Below are 25002 nucleotides of genomic sequence, written 5' to 3' on the forward strand. Positions count from 1 at the left end.
TTTTGTTAAATAGCTTGTGCAGGAAGAGATAAGCAGCCCAATGTGGCCCATAGTCTCTGACCTCAAAATGCGATATATACAAACCGGTCTTCTCTCCATATTGCAGAACACGCTTTACTTCGCTCACTCCATAGATGAATATACAAGTTTTTCCCTTTTACTATACGCATTTATTTAATTTGCATTCCTAAAATATACTAAAATGTATCTTCCTTTTCCTCAATCCTAGAGTTGTGAATCTTGTAGACTGTTTATTGTGTCCGCTTTCCATTTTCCTTCTAAATCTGGTTGTGTAAGTAAAGATTTCATGTAACCATTTTATCGCTCCCACTATAGAAAATGCTAGTGAATTCAGAAATGGTCAAAGCCTATGAATTTGTAAGTAGCTAATTCCCAAAGGTGGCACAGAACAAAGGGAAAAGAAGGCATCATTACGATACACCTCGGAGGAAAATATTCCCGAGAAGGAAAGGAAATGATGTGAATGGGATGAGAAATACTTTTATTTTTCCCTGTGTACCGGGCCCCTGATGACTTGGCTTTTCCAGTGTATTTATAATTTTCTGACTGGTGAATAGATAACGGCTCTATCACCTATTCTATTGTCACATGTAGTCATGTATTATACCCTAAGTGAGGATATATCATCTATTAATAATTGGCAAATTACAGTTGGAAATGTGCAATTTCTTAGTGTTTTTAGCACAGGAGTTTATAATTTGCGGTAATATAATATGTGGGCCTAATTCACATTGAATACTTGGTATTTATGGAGAGAAGTATTGCTTTAAATTACAGCATAAGGCTAGGTTCTCTGTCGTTTGGGTCTGCCGAGGAACCCGAACACAATGAAGAGTCCATCCGCTAAAACAGTGGTTACCCACGGTCCCCATAGACTAGGTATGCATCAGGTTTATGCCAGTGGAGAGAAAGGTCTATGCAGGACTCTTCTCTCTGCCAATTTTTGGCGTAGTCTCCGTGGAGGAGAAGTCCTGGAAGTGATGATACGGCCCCCACAAGCCCTGATATCAGCATCATCCAGTCTGTCTTGGATTACATGAAGAGACAGAAGGATTGGAGCAAGCCTACATCCACAGAAGATCTGGGCTTAGTTCTCCAAGATGGCGGAAACAACCTCTGTGCCGAGTTCCTTCAAAAACTGTCTGCAAGTGTATCTAGACTGATGGAAGGCAAAGGGCAAAGGTCACAACAAATATTAATGGGATTATATTTCTTTATTCACTTAATTATTAACACATCTATTATTGAAAGCATATATCTCTTTTGTACTGTACATAGGCCACAGACTTCCTTTATTTTGTGTCCATCTGTATAGTAAAGTGCAACACAATATGCTTTCTTATTTAGTGTTAAGAAAAAAAAAAGACTTGTATGCCGATGTGCACTGGCCAAGAATATGCCAAAAGGACATTTTCTTGGCATATGCTGTGTAAATGAGCGTACATTCGGCCTGGGCACTGGGAGCTTTCCCAGCACATACGCAGAACAGGAAAGCATAAATTAAAGAACATGATTGTGAATCCTATCCACTGTCCCAAAAACCCCAAACAAATAAAATGAAATTCAGCATGGTATGTTAAAACAGGTCTGGCCGGGATCCATTCGGCAATGATACAGAACAGACAAGTTTCATAAATCTTCCGCAACATAACTACATATATATATATATATATATATATATATATATATATATATATATATATATATATAATTTTTAATATCTAATTTTTTTTTTATCTTTTTTTTTTTTTTTTTTTTATAAGTATTCAGATTCACCTTCCCAGTCCATTAATGATCCAGTCTTTCCAGACGAAATTGTCAGCATATGTTGTTAGTAGTGAATCTGTCTGTTAGACCTCAGCCTAATATGAAGTGAGATTCCATGATATATAATTTAGTGCTCTCCTCTTTGATCTTCACATTCTTCAAAAGACTTGGTCATGTCCTCCCCTCAACACATCTTTAAATATACTTATGCCAGCTACTTACGATTTAATTCATTCGGATGAAAACTAGCGATGCCATTATTCAGGCCGTGCTTAAAGAGAATTTCAACGCCTCGTATGTAACCCTGACGGAGAGTATTCCCAACCACGCCGCTTAACAATGGCTTCATGGTAAACATTGACATAACCGATGAGCCTATTGTACGGCACACTTTACCCATTCGCCCTCTCTAGTAAACCATGGTAATATGTTTTACATATGTATTATTAATGCTGTTAGATTTTACCTGTTTTTGTGCCATATAGATCTAGGAAGGACAAACACAACCACCTTAAAAGGTTATTTCAGCTTTTTAAAAATTGATGGCTTATCCTTAGCAATTTTAGTTTGGTGGGGGTCCAACTGTCTAGACCCCCATAGATCAGCTGTTTCCTGAAGCAAGCATCTGCAAGGTTTGCATATCAGGCATTGTGCAATGTTCGGAGTCGGTGGGCCATCAATTTTATTTTATTAACTTTTTTTTTTTTTTGTGGGGGTAGGGGGGGGGGGGGGTCTATGACCAGCCGCAATAGTAATGTATGGAATCTCCCATAAATAAAAAAGTGAAAAAAACCAAACAAACAAGAAGCTTTACAAAAAATATAATAAAAAAATAAAAAGTTGTAAATCCCTCCTTTCCCTAGAATACATGCAAAAGTAGAGAATGACTGTGAAACACAAACACATTAGGTATCCCTGTGTCTGACAGTGCCCGGTCTACTGAATATAGGGGATGTGCAGTGCTCCCGTTCTGTCGGGAAGGGGTTAATAGGAGCACTGCAGATACCCTATATTCAGCCAGACTGAATTCCAAGGGGGGGGGGGGGGGGCAGACAGACAACCAAAGCACCCCCTCCCCTTTCCCAGCACCTACAAACCATTTTAATTTTTGAAATTTTTCAGTAGCTGCTGCATTTCCCCCCTAGGCTTATACTTGTGTCAATAAGTTTTCCCAGTTTTTTGTGGTAAAATTAGGGGGGTCGGCTTATACTCGAGTATATACGGTACCTTATGTCTTTTCCGTTGCTGTTCTATGCCTGTCCTTTAAATTATAGCTTTAGCATCAGTGTAGCCTGATTTGGTATAGTGCACCATGCTAGGCAAGCAATACCAAAGTCCACCTTGTACAGGACCCCAAAATTGCCATCTGCTGTTTAAAGGTTCTGAATGTTGTGGGCATTGTGATGGTGACTCTTTAAGGCTGAGGCCTCACGAAGTGAGCTGCAGCCGAAAAGCTCTGCGGGAAAGACCGAGGCAGAAATGCATTGGCGTTTTTCACAGAAAGCAGAGTTTTCCTCTGTGGAACGTTGGTATTTTCAGTAGGTATATTTGTCATGCTGCTATTTGCAGAAAAATATCTGCAGTGGACATGCTGAGAGTTCAAGAACAGTTGCATTTTTGCAATGTGTGGATAGGATTAGCCAGAATCCCATCTACTTTGCAGGGACTGTAAAACGCAGCAGTTTTACGCTATGGGGCCCTGGTCTTAAAGAGGATTGAAACGATCAATGACATACCTCATCTGTGCATATTGGGTTTTGTTTCTCCAAATCTCTTCCGCTTACCCAAGGATATGAGCCCTTTTGGTGTTTTGGTTTTGGCGTTTTCCCATGTTTGTATGGATTTTATCCAGCACTTCAGACCTCCAAATAAGAAATTTAGATTGTGAATCTTGATGGGGACAGTGAGAGATGAGAATTGCTGTAAAGTGCTGCAGAATATGTTGGCGCTATAAAGACAGGATTGAGAAATAACTTGGGACCTTAAAGTGTTCCAGTCTGAAGTCTTACTGTGATTGTGAACAGCCGCTGCCCCAGACAGGAACATTTCTGTATTACTAAATGAGCTGTGTCCTGTTTACATTGTTGGATCATACAGATTATGTCATCCTGGGGATTCTCAAACTTTTTTTTTTTTCTACTGTATTATTTTTTCTTTTAGATACAGACATACAGTGGATGTGTCCCAAACATGAGGCTAACTGTAAGGATGCTATTTCAGTAAAATGTACAAACGCAGCAACGTTACAGAACTCCCCCAACGTTGGGGCAGATTTACTATTCTGGTGTAATATTTAGAGTGCGTATTCTTAGATCAGAAAGTGTAATAATGTACCAATTTATCAAGGGCTCATGTTTTGTGCATCTTTTGTCTAACTTTACATCATCTATCTGTTTGACTACTTTATCTACACAAAATCTTGGGACATGTAGGCACATCTTAAAGAGGACCTTTCACCACCTCCACCGACTCTGTATATGTGCTGTTCTGCTGATTTTTGCAAAGTTGACATTTTTTCTCTACCCCACACCATTCCTGAGCAATCACTACAGTTTGTGTGAGGTTGTGTTATTATTGACACTTTCCCCCTAGCCACAGGACATGGGGATAAGTATCTAATCACTGGGGGCCTGAGTGCCGGGTTCCCCAGTGATCAGGAGTATTAGGGATGGAAGTCCCCTTGCAAATGGAACACCAGTGCACTTGCTTGACTGACACTCCTTTTACTTGTATGCCGCACTGGGTGCTGCCGGAGATTGGTCCTGGTGTCGCCATAGCAGTCAGTGAAGTGCCGTTCATGTTGTTGCATTGCTGTTCCATTTACACGGTGGCTTAGGGGGACTTTCAGTCCCCCATCCTGCTGTCCCAGTGATTGAGACCCCAGTGATCAGACACATCCCTGTCCTGTGGATATGGGACAAGTGCACAGTGGCTCAGTGGTTAACACTGTAGATTTGCAGTACATCCAAACAAGGGCAACATCTGTATAGAGTTTGTATGTTCTGCCTGTATTTGCATGGATTTCCTCCCATACTGATAGGGCTCACAATCTAAAATCCCAATACAGTGACTGGCAAGGTCTGTAAAGCGCTTACAGAATATGCAAAATGAAATAAAAGTAAATTCGCTAATGGTACATCCCCTTCATATTTTATTTCCTGATTTTAAGTAGTCTCTTCGCTGGTCCCTGGCAGGGGCACACAAATGATTCAATGCTTTCTGACATGGTCCAACAAGACAGACTGAATGGACCAGATGATATCCATGTATGAACACATCGATGGCGAATGCAAAGACCCATGCGAAAGGTGTACTTACACAGCATGCCTGTGCTCCAGTATAACCTAAGCATCATGCTGCAGGTCATATCACAGGACATGCCAACACGTGGACACAACCAAAGTTCCACTTATATGGCCATCACCCACCTCAGGTTGTATAACTCAGGGTACGTTCACATCTACGTTGTTTAATCAATTTCTTTGTTCTGTTGTAGAAATAGAAGAACAGACAAAAATCAAGTCTGTCTAAGTACAACAACGTATCCCAAGGGACCCCTATTGACTATAATGTGGTCCTTTGAATATTGTTGATTTCTCTGATATCCTTTCCTGTGCTTGCAGGACTTCCTCGTCTCTGCCTTTCCAAACTGACCCTCCGATGCAGATTTGAGCGTAACCTAAGGAGATTAACCTTCTCATCCTTATTCTCTGACTGTAAGAAATTTCATGGGGCTGGACAACTCCTTCAACTTGTCCAGGCAAAATCTTCAGCTGTTTCTGCATCTAATTCCCGAGATGACCCTGGAATTCCACATTCTTTCTTAAGAAGTTCTGGGACAGAAATCATAACATCCTGCTTTACATGTATCCGCTCCTAGGAATAAGGCCAGGATTTCGGAGCGGTGGTGCTAGAGCGGGGTTGCACGTATTATGCTATACACAGACCTCACATCCTATTTACATACGCTGGGCTTGCTGGCGATTGTTTCTGTGTGGGAGAACAAATTACCTCCACATCACAATATTATCCCAGCATATTTTCCATCAGCCTTGTGTGTAATGAATGCATTTACATTTACATGTGGCATTATCGAAAAAAAACTGAACCAGGCGATCAGAAATATCCCCGTGTAATGCAACCTGCCCTGGCTGCCAATAGAATAAGGCGTAAGTGGCGGACTAATGAATTTCGGAGCAGAAAGTCTCCATTATACAAACAGTTTATAAAGGTAAACAATGTGCAGAAAAGCAACAAGGCTTCTCGGGGGGCTTAAGCAGATTTAGGTGGTAATCTGTTTAATGCTGGCTTTCCACTTTTCTCTCAATACCCCCCAGATAGGTTCTTATATATTATGTTCCAAAAACTTACCACAGGGGTTTCTCGCGTGCTGTCATTTTTACGTCGCGTTCTTCGCAGCTTTCATACAGATTTCAAGGCTGGATTCCAATTAAATTTAATTTGGTGTTTGCAGATTCAAGAGACTTTAAGAAGAATGCTTTACAGCTTTATGGCACATATGAAGAAGCAGGTTACATGAGGACTTTAGCATACCGTACTGTAAGATACCGCTGCATTGTTTGCATCTGTAGCCTACCATGCCTGGAGTATAGCAGGCAGCACTGGTTGTTCTAGAGAAAGAGACTGCCAGTTACATGACCTGTTATCATGATCCCAAGGTGTGTTCATCCTGTTAGGATGAGAAATCGGAAAATGAATACCGCCAATTTGCAAGGAAGATGCCACTTAAAGAAATCTGGCTAGTAGGACATTTTTAGGGCAGTGCTACCCGAGAATAGTATGCTCCTATGTGGGTGATTCAGGACTATCTAATAAACTCGAGCTGTCTAGAGATTCTAGAGATGAGTGAGTATATTCAATCGAATGCCTCCGCTGCATAGTTCTTGATGTAAAAAAACGCATGGGAAGGTGGGATGGGCATCAAATTTTTACTACCCCTCCCACCTTCCCAGGCGCTTCTTTCACCAAGTACTATGCAGCAGAGGTATTCGATCGAATATACTCGCTCATCTCTAGAGATGACTCGTCGGGTCTGTTTTAGTGACTGCTGACAAATTTTGTCTTCATAAATTTGCATTGTGCAATTTCTCTGTTCTTCTTTCTGGAAATGCATTGACAACTGAGCTTTACCATACCCCTTAATACTGTTGTGTGTTATTTTGTAACAAGACGCTCTCAGTACTCACTGGATAATGTCACAGTACATAGGGACACCTTCCTTTACAGAGGACCTTTCACCACCTCCAACAACTCCGAATTTTTTGCATTCTTCAATAGTTACCACTCCATTTATTGATGCAGTTGGTATTTTTGCTCTAGCCCCCTCTGATCCCAGGCAATTATCGCTAATAGTATCAACACAGTTATACTCTCTAATGTCAAGTGGGTGGTTCTTGTCCTTTTGTTCCAATCCAGGGCTATCCACTTGAGAGCAGAGTGCAACAATTTTGCAGCAACTAACAGAAATGATTGCTTGGGAATGGTTGGAGCTAGAGAAAAATTCCATCTCCTCCAGAGTCGGTGAATAGGGGCCTATTGAAGGATGCAATGAGGTGGAGGTGGTGGAAGGTTCTCTTTAACAGCGGCCACAATAACTATCAATTATCAAAAACCTTATTATTCCAGGGCTCACAATGACATAGACCTGATGTGACTTTAGGTAAATACATCCCCGGATCCTGCGGAACGGTAAACGTGATATTTCCTTAAACTAGTGGAGACAGCTATTTATACATCATGTGTATTGAGTTGAAGTATACTACTGGGTGCCGTTTAACCCTTTACACCCCATGTTACAGGTATAGAAATATGACATACAACTGTGATTTCACCATTTTTTTTTTTATAAGACGGCTTTAGTTTTCCTTGGCGTTCATGTATGTGATTTCCAGGCTCCTTCAGAAAGTTAATTATAGATGTTCAATGTTCAGGGCAATCTGATAGAGATTACGAGATTATCTGGTGTTATCTGTCCTTTCTTCCACTTTGTCCTTGTCTAGAAGTCCATAAACGTGAAGGGGGACAGTTTGATGTGTGTAGAGACAGTGTCTCGTTCTGCTGTATACCAGGAGTTTTATGTATGTCAGCTCGCCGCTTGGTCGGTTCCTATGTGTGTATTGTGGTCTGTCTAATAATCTCCATTGCACCTTATCAGGCTCATTCCGCTGAAAATCTCTTAAACACAGAGAAGGTCGTGGAGAAAGCATGATGCCTGTGTGGGATTTCAATTGCACCCTGCTCTTTACTAGCAAAGACCCTTCATGTATTTATAGAGTAAACCTCGAGATCAAAAACGATCAAATAAAATGGATTTCTGGTTCTCCTCTGCTGTCTTTTCATAGTCTGTTCATCTGTTCCTAGGTCATTTTGATCAAAAACTGACCACAATTATAATTTTCCCAAATTTCCCATAAACATGAACGTTTGGCAGATAGAACTAGGGGAATATGTCTCTGCCAGGCATCTATGCCAGTGGTTTATTTCCCATCAGACTAAAGAATCTGGTATCTTGACCTCTAGCGTACCCAATCCCTCTTGATGCCCAGTTTCAGCGGTATCTAGACCTTTAGGCTGGTGATCGTCCTGTGTAGGCGGGATTATCAGGACTCTTTGTCTCTCCTAGGAGTCAGGGTATCAACTACTCCAAGTCATATAAGCCTATATATCACAAATCACATATGCTTAGGCAATCCCGGTGCCTATATGGTTATTGCCTGACGTCCTACAGATACTGAATAGTATATAAATCTACATTACTCTCTTCCTATTTTTTAGGACTATAAATACAAGTAGTTTTATCATTCCTGTAGCTTTGACAATCTACTTCAAAAAACTTATGACATTGTCCAGAACCACTATGATGGTAGAAGCATACTGAAAAATACCAGAAGCGATGCTCTGAGCTTTATGCTGAGAACGTTCCAGCCACCGTGCGTGGGTCACATGAAGCGCTGCCGGGTCAGATTTACAAGCTGTTATTGTAGCCTTTGTAGGATATTTAGTGTATAAGGCGCGCTCATGGATGCCATGTACCGATCACTCCAGTTTTGTCTTTTTATAAAGAGACTCTGCTTTATTTACTTGCTCTTATGGGATGGTCACCCATGCATTTTGCAAATTTTCATATAGGTAAGAAGAAGTCAAGGAGGCGGTCCTATCAGTGCTTGGCAGCCTCCCCTCTGTCAATCTCTGATAGGACCTCCTCCTTGACTTCTCAATATTGGAAGATCAATAGATAAAGGAATATTTTCCTGCAAACCTATATATCAATCTGTTCAGTTCCTCCTGCTGTATAACATGTTGCATATTGCATTTTCCATGAATTTATTATTGTTTATTTATATAGCACCATTAATTCCATGGTGCTTTACATTTGGGGGTTACATACAATACACAAAATATACAGGTACATATGATACTAACAGTGATCGGCTGGCACAGTGGGGTAAAGGGCCCTGCCCGCGAGGGCTTACAATCTATGAGGGCTTACTATCTATGTAACCGGTTCCCTTTTCAAGAGGACCTATAATTTCCTCAGGCACATTACGCCAGCGGCACATCTGATATCAGAAGAATGGGGGAGGCCAAGGAAAAAATGGTGCTAATGTCAATAAAGCAGGGGCAGTAAAGATATGCCCAGAATTTAGCTAGCCTCAGAACACCCAGGCATACCATGAGACTCCTGGGCCCCATTGTAAAATCTGTACTAGGCACCCCAACTGTAATGTATCATCATATTGGGAAGAGATGCATTATGGATCCCCTAATGCTCCAGACCTCTTTGTACTCCCATAACTTACTTAATGTGGCAGGTCCTTTTAAAGTGACTATCCTGTGTAAGGTCCAAATTTTAATGTTTTTATATTTAGATGGCCTTCATAGAATTAAAACTAAATGGTAACTGAGATGGTAGTGAATTTTCCCCATGGTGGGACTATTAGGGCTAGTTCACACGGGGCAAGTTGGCAGCGGATTTTGACACAGAATCCACCTCAAAATCAGCTGCTCCCATTGACTTCAATGGGAGCCGCTCGCTTCTTTTTTCCGCTAGCTTTTAGCGGAAAAAAGAAGCGAGCTGCCCATCTTGCCACGGATTGCGTGGCGCGAGTCTCCGGCCCTTTTATTTGGGCCTAATCCATTGCGGAATGCCGCGACGGGATGCCAGTTCACTGCACCGGCATCCCATTGGGACAGCTGCAACGGAATGTGTACACGCGGAAACCCGTGTGAACTAACCCTTAAAGGATTATCTTATTTTATCTAACATTCCTGACCTCCTGCAGCCGCATCTAGAGGACACTCCTTCCTCCGTGAGGATCCAATACCCAGCAACCCCACCATAAAGGGAACTCTGGATGACCACTACACAATAGATTGAGCCGCATCCTTCTGGCATGGTCTGTCCCATGGTGTAGGTCCCACATTGACGACCCTTGTGGTCAGCAGATTGTTGGGGGCTTGAGTGTGGGACTGTCACCTATGTTATATAGAAGACCTATTCTGAAAATAGATCGTCCATATGAAAAAAAACTCTATTGAAGGAATCTCGAGCTCCAGTCACCATAAGGGTAAGTTCACACTGGGTTTTTTGGACCAGAACCTGAGGCGGAGGCTGCCTCAGGTTCCGATCCAAAAACCGAGTAGACGCGACTGAAAGCCAGTGAACTGTACCGGCATCCAGCCCCGCACTCTGCTCTGGATTAGGCCCAATGAATGGGCCTAGTCCGGAGGAGGGAGTGTCTTCAGGCCGAATCACGAGGCAACTCAGCTTGAAGAATGAGCAAGAATTGGCTCCCGGAAAAAGACCTGAGCGGCTCCCATTGATTTCAATGGGAGTTGTCTTTTTGGTCAAGGTTTTGAGGCGGTTACGGCCTCAAAATCCTGACCAAAAAAACTCTGTGTGAACTTACCCTAAAGATAGTTTAGAAACTAAATCTAGACCTAAAATAGTATGATGTTAAAGAGTGGCTATTCAATCTATAGCCTATAATAGCCAGCATTGGAAGCCTGGTTTATAGGACAGACTAAAACAATAGGATGAGCCTCCTGGGAGTGGGGACTACTGAAATAGTAGAATGCCATTTGGTCATTGATAATTTTGATATTAACTTCTGTCCTCTGACGGTCATCTTATGATCTTCTTGTGTCCGAAACCACAGGATAAACATTGTGTGTTGGTGCATGAATCCTATTACCAGCCCTAAAGTATTTTATTCTATACATTTATGGTGTAAACCCTGCGTTAAATCTCCCTGCAGATCTATGTTACTAGCACACAGGCCAGATATATAATAGGCCTTCCCTGTCAAATAACACCTTCCAGCCACACCGAAGCAATGAATTGTGTTCACTTGACCATTATAAGGACATATGTCAGCGGCTGCGAATAAAACCTCTCTGGAGAGGTGACCCGTGCGCTGCACATTTTCCAGATGCTTTACTTCTAGATTATATAGTAATTTCTTGTTGATAGACTAGAAGGAGCGGCCATGATGTCCTAGAAAGGTGATCTCTGCGTAGGGACGGCGGCACTTTGCTATGGGAGCGTTGTGTTAAACGTCTGCATAACATTTATGGATATTGTGCATTTTTCAGCAGTGAACGGGATGGATCTGCATGTACTTTGGTTAGTGACAGGGCACCGCAGGGTCCCCAAGGGGGTCTCCGGCACCTGCTCCCTCCCCGCACTATGTACGCTTGCATTCCTTTGATTAACAAGTTATTATTTCATTTTGTTTATGGATGAAAAGCTTATGGGCGAGGAGAGGGAGAATACTTAAAATTCATTCCGTGGTCACACTGAATTGCAATAAGATGAGAATGAGCACTGAGAACAAGCGGAGACAGACTGTGAAATTGCATGTGATTGAAATCATACTTGGCTTCTCATTGGCTACAATACAGATTAAGTTATCTCCCAGCCTATGCTTTCTGTTTGGGATTTTTCTTTTTATTAAACCAATACACATAGGCAAAAAAAATAAAATAAAATAACAACAAAGGTCATTTACTATCCGCAGACACAGCGCCGTTCCGTGCAGGGTGTGCTTAAAAGCACAATGTGAGAATTAAGTTTTCTGTAATGCAAGACATGGTAATGTGCAGACTACTGAGGGAGAGCAATGCATGGCTGAGGAATACCAAGGAAGAAAAAAGTATATGCCAAGGGCAAGTGGGCGCAGCATGGGAGCGTCAGATGTCAGAGGAGACCGAGCCCTTCTAGGCACTTTGGGACATGCTAATGTACATCTTGTATGGTCAGATAGACCACAAAGGAGTAGATTTGCTTTGCAGAATAAGACTTTACTAGGCTTTTATTTGGGGGGGGGGGGGGGGTGATACGCCTAAAAAAATAAAATTGTGCATTATCGTGGTTTAGTGTCTTGTATACGGTAGTGTGCACAGTTTTTAGGCAGATATGTAAAAATGCCTAAATAATCTGAAATAGAAGTGTTCATTGTATATCTTTATAAAATATAAAAAGCGAGAAGTAAACCCCATCCATATCTGGTGTGATCTTTGCCCTTCGGAGGAGGAGTCCTGGAAGTGATGATCCGGCCCCTGCAGAGCCCTGATCTCACCATCATCCAGTCTGTCTGGGATTACATGAAGAGACAAAAGGATTGCAGCAAGCCTACATCCACAGAAGATCTGGGCTTAGTTCTCCAAGATGGCGGGAACAACCTCCCTGCCAAGTTCCTTCAAAAACTGTCTGCAACTGTACTAAGAAGAATTGATGGAGGTCGCACCAAATATCGATGGGATTTAGATTTTGGTTTTGTTCATTCACTTCAATTTGTTAATAGACAAAAAATAGACTGAGAACGTTTTTTTGCTTTATAATGCACAAGTCTAAAACTTTTGCACAGTATTGTACATCTGACCAATTCTCTTTAGAATCACTATTATGTACAGTAATAGATGTTACACACCCCAGAGGAAGGGAGTGTTCCCTAGAATAGTCCTGCGTTTCATTGTGTCATAGCTATACAAGCACTGCTATGTGGTAAGGGTCCCGCTTATCGCTGAAGGCACATTCTGTGTGGGTAGGAGTGGAAGCCACAACACATGTGAACATGGCCATATGTCGGTATCATAGAGCGCTGCTGTGGAAGCTTCTGCTGTGCAATGTTGTTGGGTATGTGATAACTGCGGTGTGACGTGTGTGTGGGCACGGATTCTCCCGGAGGATGTTACAGGATAGAACTGCTCTGAATGACGACTGAATTGTGCTCTTTACATCTCATCTGTTAGCTGCCATTATTTACGCCTTTTTCTGCAACTTTGCTGTAAGTTCACCTCTTCAGTGTAACTTCGCACCATGAAATAAGGTGTTAGGATTCTATAGCATAATATATGTGTATATGTATAGCAGCTATGGGAGAGGCTATAAGGAATTAAAGCATTGAACATAGTAAAGCTACATTCATATCTTCCACATTCGGAGCCTCTGGTGCAGATTTGGCCTAAAATCACCACCAAAAAAAGTCCTGCAAGTCTGATTTATAATTTTTTTTTAAGGAAAATTATGACGGATACCTGACGGACTACATTACAATCAGTGGGGCTTCTCTGGATCTGACACCCGTCAAACAACGGATATGTCTTTTAATGTTTAATCCATTGTTGTGTTCCTACAATGGAAAAGATAACTGGATCAAGCAATGCAAGTGTGAGTGCACCCTTACACTAGGTTCACACTAGCATTTGGATAACTGTCCTTTGGGTCCACATGGGAACCTAAAAGATGGAAACCCCTGTCCGTTTAAAAAAAAAAAAAACATGGACTAGGTTCATGATCTTAAGTGGTTTCTGCTACGGAGTCTCTTAGGGGTGCATTTACACGGAGGAAAATGGCGCTGAATTTGGTGTGGAATCCACGTCAGATTCAGCGCTGAAAAAAGAAAAAAACCTCCCATATATTATGCAACTTTGTAAATAGAACAAATTATATAAAATGTATTAAAGGCTCACAAAATATTGTATTCTATCACACACTGGTAAATCTCCTCCAGTTTGTATTACCGGTAGTAATGCAAACCCTTACCCCATTCCTACAATATTTTCCTGATCTGACCTCTAGTCTTCAGTGTCCTTCACGTCTATTCTGTTAATGTCTTGTTACCTTTTGTATGGTAGACTGATGGATAGTTCTTCCCAGAATATCTATAGGTGACCACAGCTAGCGTGTCTATTACATGTATACACCATTGGGGCACTAAAATAGAGGATAATGTTGAACAATAGGATGCAAAGTATTACAGTACAAATAGTTTTGTGCAAGTACTTATTGTACATTGTTAAAGGATTTCCTACAATAACAACTTTCTTTCATTGCTGGGACCTCTACGATTGTGACAGCTGGGTCCATTGTCCTACTGGACTGATGGCGTCTAGTACAGTGCTGAGCAATAATAATGGAGCAATAGTGCACATGCTGGACTCTCTGGAACAAGCGAGTCTGTTGTCATGATTGGTGAGGTCATGATGGTGACATCCTTCTAATCTCTTTTTTTTTTTTTTTCCCGGTCTGTTTGTCTCTAGAAATGCATATGTTCATGTGTATGCGGAGTTGTGCTAGTTTGGGGTTAAAGAGTTTTTCAGCGCTATGATGATAGTCTTAGGATAGGTCACTTCTTCTCAGGCTAGTGACATCATGTTCATGTCGCCCATTCAATTGAACCTCACTGAGCTGCAATACCAAGCACAGCCACTATAAATTGTAAGGCGCTGTTCTTGGTATGAAGTGAAGAAGCTGCAGGACTTGTCTGACCTCTGCAGTTGACTGTCAAGGCTGCTGAGTGTCTGACCCCCAACAACTTGATATTGATCGATGACCTATCCTAGATCTGTCGCTGTACTGTCTGCTCTGATCCAATGAGATGTCTTCCTCCTGCTTCTTCCTCTAATTTTATCAAAGGGAAACTGCAGCTGCATCTCCCTCCTCCCTGTATACTGTGTTATTGTAGGTAGAATTATCTCCTATTCACCCCACCGTTGTACCATCAAAGAGCGCTGTATAGGAATTACATTGCCAGAGTAATAACATATGGCTTACTCTCTATAGACCCAAGGACAGCAGAAATTGTCCATTATAGGAGAGCTGCCGGTATATAGAGAGATGTTATTGAACTGCTGATTCATGTTGCCATGACTAAAGTTGTACTTTACTCTTTGCTTTGTTTTTTATTACACATTTGTACTTTGTTGTTTTTTTGTGTTATTTGCTATAAAAGTAAAAGCAAATGTCCTGAACAGACACACTGAAATGCAAACAGACAATGGAAAGGCAGGGTCTGTATTTCTGGTTCTTTGTCGCGCTTTCTTAGACCATACGTTATTTTCTAGCTCCTTTATATCTTGTTTTTTTAGAGGTAGGTGTGGATATGACAAGTATTCTTAGGTGGTGTCGTCATATCTTACCGCAGCATATGATCATCTACCATTACCCTCGTCTGTCGTCCATGACTATAAGGGAACAGAGGACATTCATGTAGTGCATGGACAGAACAATGGCCTGCACTTACTATGCAATTCATAATGTCTTTTACAAACTGGATGTACAACAGATTTGCAACTTTGACCCACTTTGTAATTCTTCATTTCTCCTGTGATGCTGCAGGCAGGGGAAACTTTGCCTTCACAGATTACAGCTGGTAGGTAAAGGTCCTGGCAGCAGAACCCTTATCAAGTTAGAGTCTTGGATCCTTTCCAATGACATGGCATTGTCCAGTGGTTAACTCTTTGGCGAAGGGTTGAACAGATGTCTCTCCAATTTGGTTGATCTTAAACTACCGACCTGCTGGCTAAAGGAATGGCACTAAAATCTTAGAAAACCCTTTTAAATCTGCTGGACCACCGACCAATAAGGAAAATGAAGAGGTCACAACACTTTTTCTGCAGTGGCGATAAAGTGCCACAGGTCCGTAGTGCGGGGTCTGGACATAAAGCACCAATATCTTCAATAGATGGTCATTACATGAAGTTTCCTGCAGCCCTGAAGAAGGTTCCTATTGTTCCTGCTTGTTAAACATAATAGCGGTGTAATAACATAATATGAGCCTGCACGTAATGCAATATACAGATCCCCTTTATTTATAGTTAAACCTCTTTTGTGATAATCTCCTGAAATTGCATTGAAAGTAGTCTCTTGGGGAATTGGGGGAGGAGTGAGGGGGGGTCGTCTTAAAGAAGATGACCAGTATGCATAATATATCGTGGAAAATCTTTTAAAGAAAATTTCATCTTTCAAAGAAGTGGATATCTGGAGAAGTATCACGGCATTGTAGAAGGTATCCCCAACAGTGGAGCTTCATATATGGAACCACAGCAAGCCAAGTGATCAAAAACATTTGTGTGACTTGTTGTTGCTCAAGACCTGTGGTTGCAAAAAAATCACATTAAAATCATGGTGGTAAAGTCAAGTGCAAATGCCACCATTCGACCAAAAATTTTGTGAATAGAATCGTCTGCGACTGTCATGGTGGTTGTGCAAAGTCAAAAGGCAACCCTATAGACTATTATTGGGTGTTCGTACTAGGGCTGCACTATGAGACAAATCAATAATCCCGATTACTTCAACAATTTACCTTGATTGCAATTATTGTAAGACCGCCCCCCTTTAATTTGTTGAATCCCATATTTATATGCTATGCCGCTGAATTTTTGGTTCAATTAGTCATATCAGCAATCCTAAGTGATATAATGATAGCGGGAGATGGGAGATGGAATGGATGCAAAATAAGGTTCGGTTCACATCTGCGTTTGGGCCATTTCGTTTTTTTCTCCGCAAGCAGCGCTTTTCTCTTCGCATTTTTCGTGTGTATAGTCTATGGGGTCCGCCACTTTCCTAATGTATCTGCTTTTTTATGTGTATAGGTTTCCGTTCAGGGGTTCCCAAGCGGACTCCCCGAACGCAGATGTAAATGAGAATTAATTGATATAATAGATATGAGCTGACGTTCGGATATTTTCCGATTGAATAGCCCAGTTCTACGTCATACCCCATGACAAGTCGCCCCGTAGCCCTAGCCCTCACAATGCGCTCACACGTTGCAGACATTTCTGGGACTGTCTGTATAATAATTTCTATACCGCTTGCTGCAAAAACAACTTCATTCCAATAAACTGATTTTCACTCGCCGAAATTCCTAAACAAATCTGCCATGTGTGAATTCACCCTAAATGAACTTTCGTCTCATCTCCTCAGCATAATCTCCTTGTGTGCATTTCAATGGTGCCTGAGTTATCGGGTGAATTGCCTGTGCAGTGTATCGGAGGCAGACTGATAGGGTTTGTTTTCTCTGGCACTAGGCAGATGAGGCAGACTTGCTTGCTGAGCTTCCCCGGCCAGCTGTGCCCCAATTCCTCATCACCTCAGTCATCTGGCTCCTGTGCCGAGGTGTCAGGGCTGATTTACTCCCAAGCTTTGACCTTCCAGCAGCCCCACAAACTGCTTGACCTGCAGTAGTTAGCTGTCAGCACAGGATGCCAGCAGTATTGTTCTGATCCTAACAATACTCCCAGGATTTCCTCTAATAGCAGCGCCGGCTTGGATGAATGTGTGAGGTGCACAGAGCTGACTTGCTCCATAGTACTGCATGCATTCATGATCTCTGAAGTTGCTGGAGTGAATAGCTAAAGCCTGGTCAGCTGACAAGCCCCTCTCCAATCAGATAAGCTGTGATGTAAGTGTTTAGCAGCTGCTAGGATGTGAATTAGTGTGGAGAAGTCTAAGGTACACTGTACTCTACTCTCCGGCATGGCTATGCTCCTGGGCAACAACTAGCTGGACCTATCTGCAGAGCAATGGATGAATCCAGTATCCTCAGGAGGCGAGGACTCCAGGTAGGTGCCAGACACGCTGCATCGTCTTCTCTTCCCAGACTTCCAAAGTTCAGGCTGTCTTCCCAGGCAGCGGAATGAGAGAAGGTATTCGTACTAGAGCAGGCGTAAAGATTGCAAGGAACTGTGTGCATGTGCTGTGTGGCAGGCAGTCCAGGGATAAGACAATGTATATTGTATAGATACAATGTATGTGCCTTGCCTGAAAACCGCTGAACTTCACATATGCTAATAGGATGGGAATGATTGCCTCCTGATCTCGCATGCTGTCTCAGACAAGACTGACTTTGCAAACCGGTACATTTATCAGAATACGGAAATCTCAGGTTGGACCCTTGGAGGGCAACGTAAAGAATTGGGTGTGAAACGCTGAACCTTCGGGGAGCATTCATCTTGTAAGGAGGAGGCAAAACACAGCAGAGGCAGCAGGGGGTCTTCACTAGAAGCGGAGATACTTAGAGAGATTAAGAAGAGCCAGATTCTGAGACGTTAAGTGAAAACTCTTGAGATGAAGGCTATACGGCTACTTGTACGGCTACTTGTACACGTGATTCCCTGCAGCAGGCATGTGTGTAAGACAAATTGCATATCGTTGCATCATGCGACTTGTACAGAATTTTATATTATTATTGTTTTATTCAGAATTAAAGACACGCTTGATATTTTACATTATGCTATTGATGGGGGATATTCTTAAAAATTTTACAACTTTTTGAATTTTTGCAAAAATCTTATTAGCGGTGTCTAAAAATGATCAATGTGCGGGCCAGAAAATTTTACCTAGATCCAGTTTAAGTAATTTTTTTTTACCAGGCTTTAAGAAAGTAATAGACAAGTCTCACTTACTGATGAATCAGGAATAACAGATTACCCTTGTGTGTTTAAGGGTTAATCTTTAGTGTAGTAAGCCAATGTGTCTTATTCCTGAGATTCCCAGTCTGTGGCACAATTGTTGCAAAACTCCTAACTCCTAGCATGCCATGCAGTCACATACCATCAGGGCATGCTGAGCCTTGTAGTTTTGCAACAGTTTGGGGCCCCCCCGCTTTAGTACATGGGGCGGCGTAGTCACTGGTTAAAAGTTTGAATGGCCTCGGCGTCTTCCACCACACAATGGGCGCACGTTCCTTCCAGTACATCAGCTTTCTATTGTTTCCCACTTCCGAAAACAAACACATCTATCTGTAGAGTGTCACACTGAGCACCAATACTCGGCTCCCTGCAACGCCAAGGGGGAAACAATACAACTTTGTCAGACACAACAGTGGAATTTAGGATTTTCAATGTCGTGGGAGATATTTATTCTGTTGTGTCACCCATTTTCTGAAATGTTTTGATGTTGGCGCAGAAACAATGTGTCTGCCAGAGAGAACACTTGAATCTTTGATGCAAGTGGGTGATGTCATGGTGGGACTGGATTCGCTAGATTGTCAGCACATTACACTTGGCCGGCAGTTCAGGTTGACATCAGTCTCTGCCTGCTCTGTGGATCCTGTTGCTGCAGGCAAAGCATTTAGCAGCATGCTCGGACAACTTGGGAACGTGCTGTAGGGGACCCTAGCCTGAGACGCGTGAGCGTGTCCATATACCTAGACAGCATTAGGGTCTGTACCTGTAAGAACAGGACAGATCCTGGTTATTAAAAAAAAAATCCTGTCTATAAAGGGCTGGAAGAAGACACAGAGACTAGTTTTTCATTGATTTTTCTCCCCTACAAATAGGCACCATTGATCAAGAAGAAAAAAAGAAAACTATAAAAAATATAGGCCATCGGGTCATCCTGCCATCCCTCAGTGATACTACATGCAGCAGAGTGAAAACGCGCTAGTCCAAAGTGATGCAAGTTTATTTACCTAAAGGGATACCCGTATATGAAGCCCTGGTTTACACGCAGAGGGCATAGCTATTGACTGGTTGTATTGTACTGTTAAAGCGGTAGTATATGTCACGGGCACTATTTCACTAAAGTTGCTGTGGTATATAGGTAGATCTCCACGTTTGTATAGTAAGTAGGCTTTTCATAAGTTATAATACAGAAGGAGTAAAGGTGGCCATCATGGTGCCACCTCATATGGCCACCAGCGTCTTGAAGGAAACTTACATTTTTAAAATAAATAATACAAATGTATTTTTCAGTTCTGTTTTTAATACTCTGCAGTATTTTCATTGTTCCTTTTATGTACCTGTATGTTCTCAGTAGGTGATGCGCAAAGAATGGAACAGGAAGCCGACAGCTCTGTTCTCTGTTCAGTGGTCAAAATGGGCACTGCACCTCAGCGCCAATTCAGTTGACTAGTAGCTACACAGAGAACTCAGCGGTCTGTTTCCTGTTCTATTCTTTTATATCAGTGGCGGATTGGGGGAGATGCTTGGGGTGGGAGTCATCTCTCTCCCTCCCCCCCCCTTCCCAATGATCTGATATTTTTAGTATGGAATAAAACCCTTTCCATTTTTGGTTGGAGAGTGTTTGACAGAGGACTTGGGGCTAGCCAAGGGTGGGGACTGATTTGTGTGTTTTGCAGTATGGAGGCTCCTGCTCCAGCCAGTTGTCTTAGTCATTCACTGGGTTATAAGGAGGAGCAGGACACATACAAGCTATTTCTTTCTATGTTTCTCGGTATTTACTTAAAAAAATAATGATGATAAAATTAGTAAAAAATTATAATTAATTTAAGCTATTAATTGTTAATAAAGGATAAAATAACCTCAAATGGTGTCTGTCGGCTGCATAGTAAACCGTCCACATAGCATTGTAGGGCACTTTACATTAAAAGACTCCCTTTATGGGCATCCGCTCCTCCTTTTAAGTGCCACGGCTCACCTTCTGTCTCCACAACTTTCTGCTGATTTGTTTCTACCCGTTTAATGTTGACTGAAAGCGGCAGATCCTCCAAGCCACCGGGGAGTGCTGCGCATTGCATTTGTATCACAGGAGATTATACTGCGCATGCGCTGAGAATCATATTTACTGTACACTCAAAATTATCAGTGGCTTGGAAACTGTACAGCTACCAGTCAACATCACATAGGAGACAACAAATGGCAGAGGGGCGGGAAGGCAGGAGGTGAGCTGGGGCGCTTGCAAGGAATGCTATGCCCAAAGTAAGTGTGTGTGCATATTTATAAGCGCATCCGTTTTCTCTGTAAAGGAGGAGCGGATGGGCAAAAAGGGAGTCTATCAGCAGTAAGTTAGTTAAACCTAATCCCAGTGCCTAAATTTTCCAACTATGTCTCCCTTATTTAGCATTTGAGCCCCATTTTCATGTAAATCATTTTATTCTTATGCTTATGCGGGATAAAGTGCTTTGCCCAGAAATTGAAAGCTGATACTGAAGACCTGGCAAGCTAGGACATGTACCCAAAGCAGTATTCATATACAAATGAGGGACAATGGCAAAACCGAGGCTCCAAAGCAGAATAACAGGTATATTTGGAAACTAGAATCACCTCTATAAAGGACTAGCATTGGGTATATAAAATATCTGCTCTTGACCTTGCTGTACGGTTACTTTAATATTGGTGGTCTTAAAGAGACTAATGGAGTATATTTTGGTACATTTTTCTTTTTTGTGCATTTTCTATGTTTAGTGTTCCTTTAATTTTAATTTTTTTTTTAATTTTATTTCTCCTTCTGCTCCAGCTTCTCTCTTTACTAGCCTGTTTAGGGTTTTATTTGGTGTAAATCCCTCCCTTCCTATTAGTGTAACTGAGCAGTGTACTAGAAATAATGTTCCACATCTTACATATACCTTCAATAACACCAGTGGCCACAAGGTGGCGATAATTAGAGACCTTTTATTGAAAATGTAGGTAATTTTCATGAATGCAGTATACAACTTATAGTTCTATATGGTATCTTATAACATATCTAATTTCCCTAAAAACCTGTAAATAATTTCTAGTGAAAATGTGATAAGCTGATCCTCAGGATTGCTGAAATCTTGAGGTTGTAGCACTGTCTTTACAACTCCCACGGCTCCGGCTCTTACGGTACGCTGGGCGTTGTAGTTCCACAAATGCTAAGGAGCCAGAGAATGGAAACCTTTGCAATATGGGTGGTATTGCACCATTGCCTTGGATTGCATGTGCTCCTTACTACTATGCAAGTGAAATACTGTTAATAACCATGTTGTATCAAAAACTGTACTGTGTGTGTCCTACCGGGTGGGTAGTCTGAGCACCGAGGTCTACAATGGTCTTAGCTCAGGAGTCTAAACAACTCAGACATCACACTTATATACTTCTTACACATGCAAAATTATTCCGAAAGCTCCGTGTAAAGCAGCTGTAATGCATTATGGATTTCGAAAATGCTTTCTAGATTTTATTCATTCTCCTTTTCAGTATTCTAAATGTGTTAGAGGGGAGGTGACACCGTGTACACAACCATTGCAGACCTGTGCCATAGGAGAAAGCGCTCGAGTGTCCAGATATCCGATAAGGGTGTATGTATAGGGCTGAGTCACTATGGCCGAAATTAAAATCACAATTAATCAAATGTTATACTTTATTAATGAATGAATTGTATTAGAACACTCCTTTACATGCCACATCTCTATTTATACGCCACAGAGTTTATTTTTTCATCACTATATCCTAGTTGGACAGCATACAGTTAGTGACTTATCCTGTACTAAAGACAGATTTGTGTTTCATTGTCCAAATATATATGTAAAATATTTAATCTATACACAAAATAAATATATATTTTGCTTACTTTATATAGTGCTATCATATTTTACAGCTCTTTAGAGACTTTTCATTGGTTTTTATGGTCTGCTGTGATAAGATATCACGCTGGAGCAATTTAAAGAGGTTTTCCCATCTCAGTGTTTCAATAGTTTGCCTGTTGTCTCTGCTTCTCACTTCCTGCTGGCAGAGCAGTGAGTGATGTCACTTGTCCTATCTCACAGGTCCGGTATTATGGTGACGCAGTGTAAACAATGGGAGGAATAAGTTCACACAGCAGGCAAACAAAGCAGCATTTCTAAAGCAATATATTTAGGAAAAGGCTTCAACTTACATAATCTACCAGGATAGGTAGGATTATTGAAATGGCACAACCCCTTTAACCAATTGCAGAAGTTTGGGTTAAACTCTGTTTGCATCTATAAATAGAACCAACCTATTGAAGTGAATTGGAGTAGAAATCTTTCTGCCAACAGCATGAAGATTTCTGTGGCTGATTTTTCATGCTGGGTTCTGTACCAAAATCTGTTGTGCAAACTTAAAGATTTGCAAAAATGGGGCCATGGGAAATATTTCATGATTTATTTCCCAGCTCTGTATTAGATCCTGTCACTAGGTCGGCCAAATGCTCAGTGATGGTGTCACTATAGATAACATCACTGATCCTTGAAGGGGCTCTATCATTGGAAAAAGTCATTTTTAACTAAGCACATACTTGCATAGCCTTTAGAAAAGCTACCCCACACTTACCTTTTGTATGTTAATCCCCTCAGTAGTTTTTGAATGAGTCGGTTTTTATTTATATTCTAATAAACCTGCACTCGGGAAGTGTCTGTGTGCACCCTCTGCTATTCTCTATATATCTGAGAGCAGGGAGATGAGTCCTCAGCAGCAGCAACAGACACTTCCAAAAACTACTGAGGCGATTTACATACAAAAGGTAGGTGTGGAATAGCCTTTCTAAAGCTTATGCAAGTATGTGCTTAGTTAAAAATGATTTTTCCTAATGATAGAGCCCCTTTAATGGACTGATACAATGTACACCCTTGGATTTTTATGACGTTCATTACCCCTTTGTGTAGGACATGTTGCAACTACTCACATCTCACACTGGCCCTATAAGCACACCTGCCGCATCTGTAGAAGTGGATGTTCACATATTTTCTTCTAGTCTCCTGCACTTTATTGGACATGACAAAAAGTGAAGAGCACTCAGAAGGATCCTTGTAGTGCACTAAGTATTCCATTATCTTCCGCTGCTAATACAACTGCTTTGCTTGATATGTAATTATCATTCCTGAACTTCTGCCATCTTCTAAATAAAGCTGTTGATAGCTGGAATGAAGTAATGACTTTAGCAGGATTCACTTTCCGTTCCTCTATTGCTAATGGTTGTACAAGTACTGCAGACATTTGTGTGTTTGGAGAACTTTCAATAGGCTTTCAATACACTACAGAGCATAGAAACTAAATCGTAGTATCTAGACTTGTAAGCCACCCCCTTGCCAGACATGTCTGTTCTAGAATATACTTGTATTTCCCAGGGCTGTAGAGTCAGAGTTGATAAAAAGCTTATGACGTCATCTTCAAAATAAAATGATTAATTTTAATTCTGTTAAACAATTGTTAATATTGTATAATTAATTAGATACACAGTTGTATGTTTACTTTACTAAGAATTCACGCACTGACTTTTTCATGAATTAGGCCTCATTCATACGGGATACGGGGCACGGGCCCGTGTATTTTGGTCCTGATTCTGATGCGGGAAGCTATGTCAGAATAGGCTTCCCGCTCCGGAGTAGGCCCAAATGAATGGGCCGAGTCTGGAGGGTGCTTTCGCGAGGTGGACGCCGGGGCTGACTCAGTTGCAGAATCCGCTAGCTTCTTTTTTCCATGAGCCGGAACATACCGCTCGCGGAAAAAAAGAAGCTAGCGGTCTACATAGACCTCTATTGTAAGGGGGCGGATTCTGTGGTGGATTCGGTGTCAGAATCCGCCCCCTCTTGCCCTGTGTGAATGAGCCCATGGAGGATTTTTTTCTGCATCACTCTGACCCTGGCTGTCTGGCACTTATGAAGGAGTAGGAGCCTGAAATTGGAGTTGGTCCTTTGGCCTACCAACTCCACAGCCCTGATATTTCCCATAAAATAACAATTCTGGAGCCTCTTTTCTTGGAATGTTCCTCTTTTAGTCCTCCTGGATAAGGTTGATAAATTGTCGACTTCATCTTACCGTTTTCCTTGTGTAAAGGATGTATCAGCATTGATTGAAAAGTGATAGGCCCCATGCACATGGCTGAGGCTTCCGATCTGGGGCCCAAGCTTTCTGTTTCAACCGAGTGTATTCCATAATGTACTTGCCTCTGTGTGTTCTTTTCTGATGACATGGAGCAGGATAGGATCTGTTCCGAGCTCTTCGAAACAGTTCAGACCATAGGCCTAAGGGTATGTTCACTCAGAGGAATTTGGAGCAGATTGTTTTTCTCTTGTATTTAGGCATATTCTTAAATCCAAATTGATTCACGGGTTAAAGCGATTACCTCTCCATTCTTAAGTAGCTTACCTTACTGCATTTTGTGAATTGACACATAAATGGAATAATGACATAGTCTTATCTTGACTTTTATTGACAACACAGAAGGGTTCAGATAAGGAGTGA

General features: G+C 41.7%; 1 protein-coding gene across 3 annotated transcripts in view; it reads left to right on the forward strand.

Annotated features, from left to right (window-relative positions):
* The window catches only part of MAST4 (microtubule associated serine/threonine kinase family member 4), a 370078-nt gene that overhangs the window by 147649 nt on the left and 197427 nt on the right, over positions 1-25002 (forward strand). The window contains exon 1 of one of the 3 annotated variants that reach the window (XM_075269804.1): positions 17493-17655. The exons of the other annotated variants lie outside the window; for them this stretch is intronic. Within the exon in view, the coding sequence (XP_075125905.1) occupies positions 17617-17655 (39 nt within the window). The 5' untranslated portion in view covers positions 17493-17616. Of the gene's footprint in view, positions 1-17492; positions 17656-25002 lie in introns of those variants that run through there. 3 annotated transcript variants of the gene reach the window in all.

This window comes from Leptodactylus fuscus, chromosome 1 (genome assembly GCF_031893055.1).
Source record: "Leptodactylus fuscus isolate aLepFus1 chromosome 1, aLepFus1.hap2, whole genome shotgun sequence".
In the NCBI taxonomy this organism is placed as follows: Eukaryota; Metazoa; Chordata; class Amphibia; order Anura; family Leptodactylidae; genus Leptodactylus; species Leptodactylus fuscus.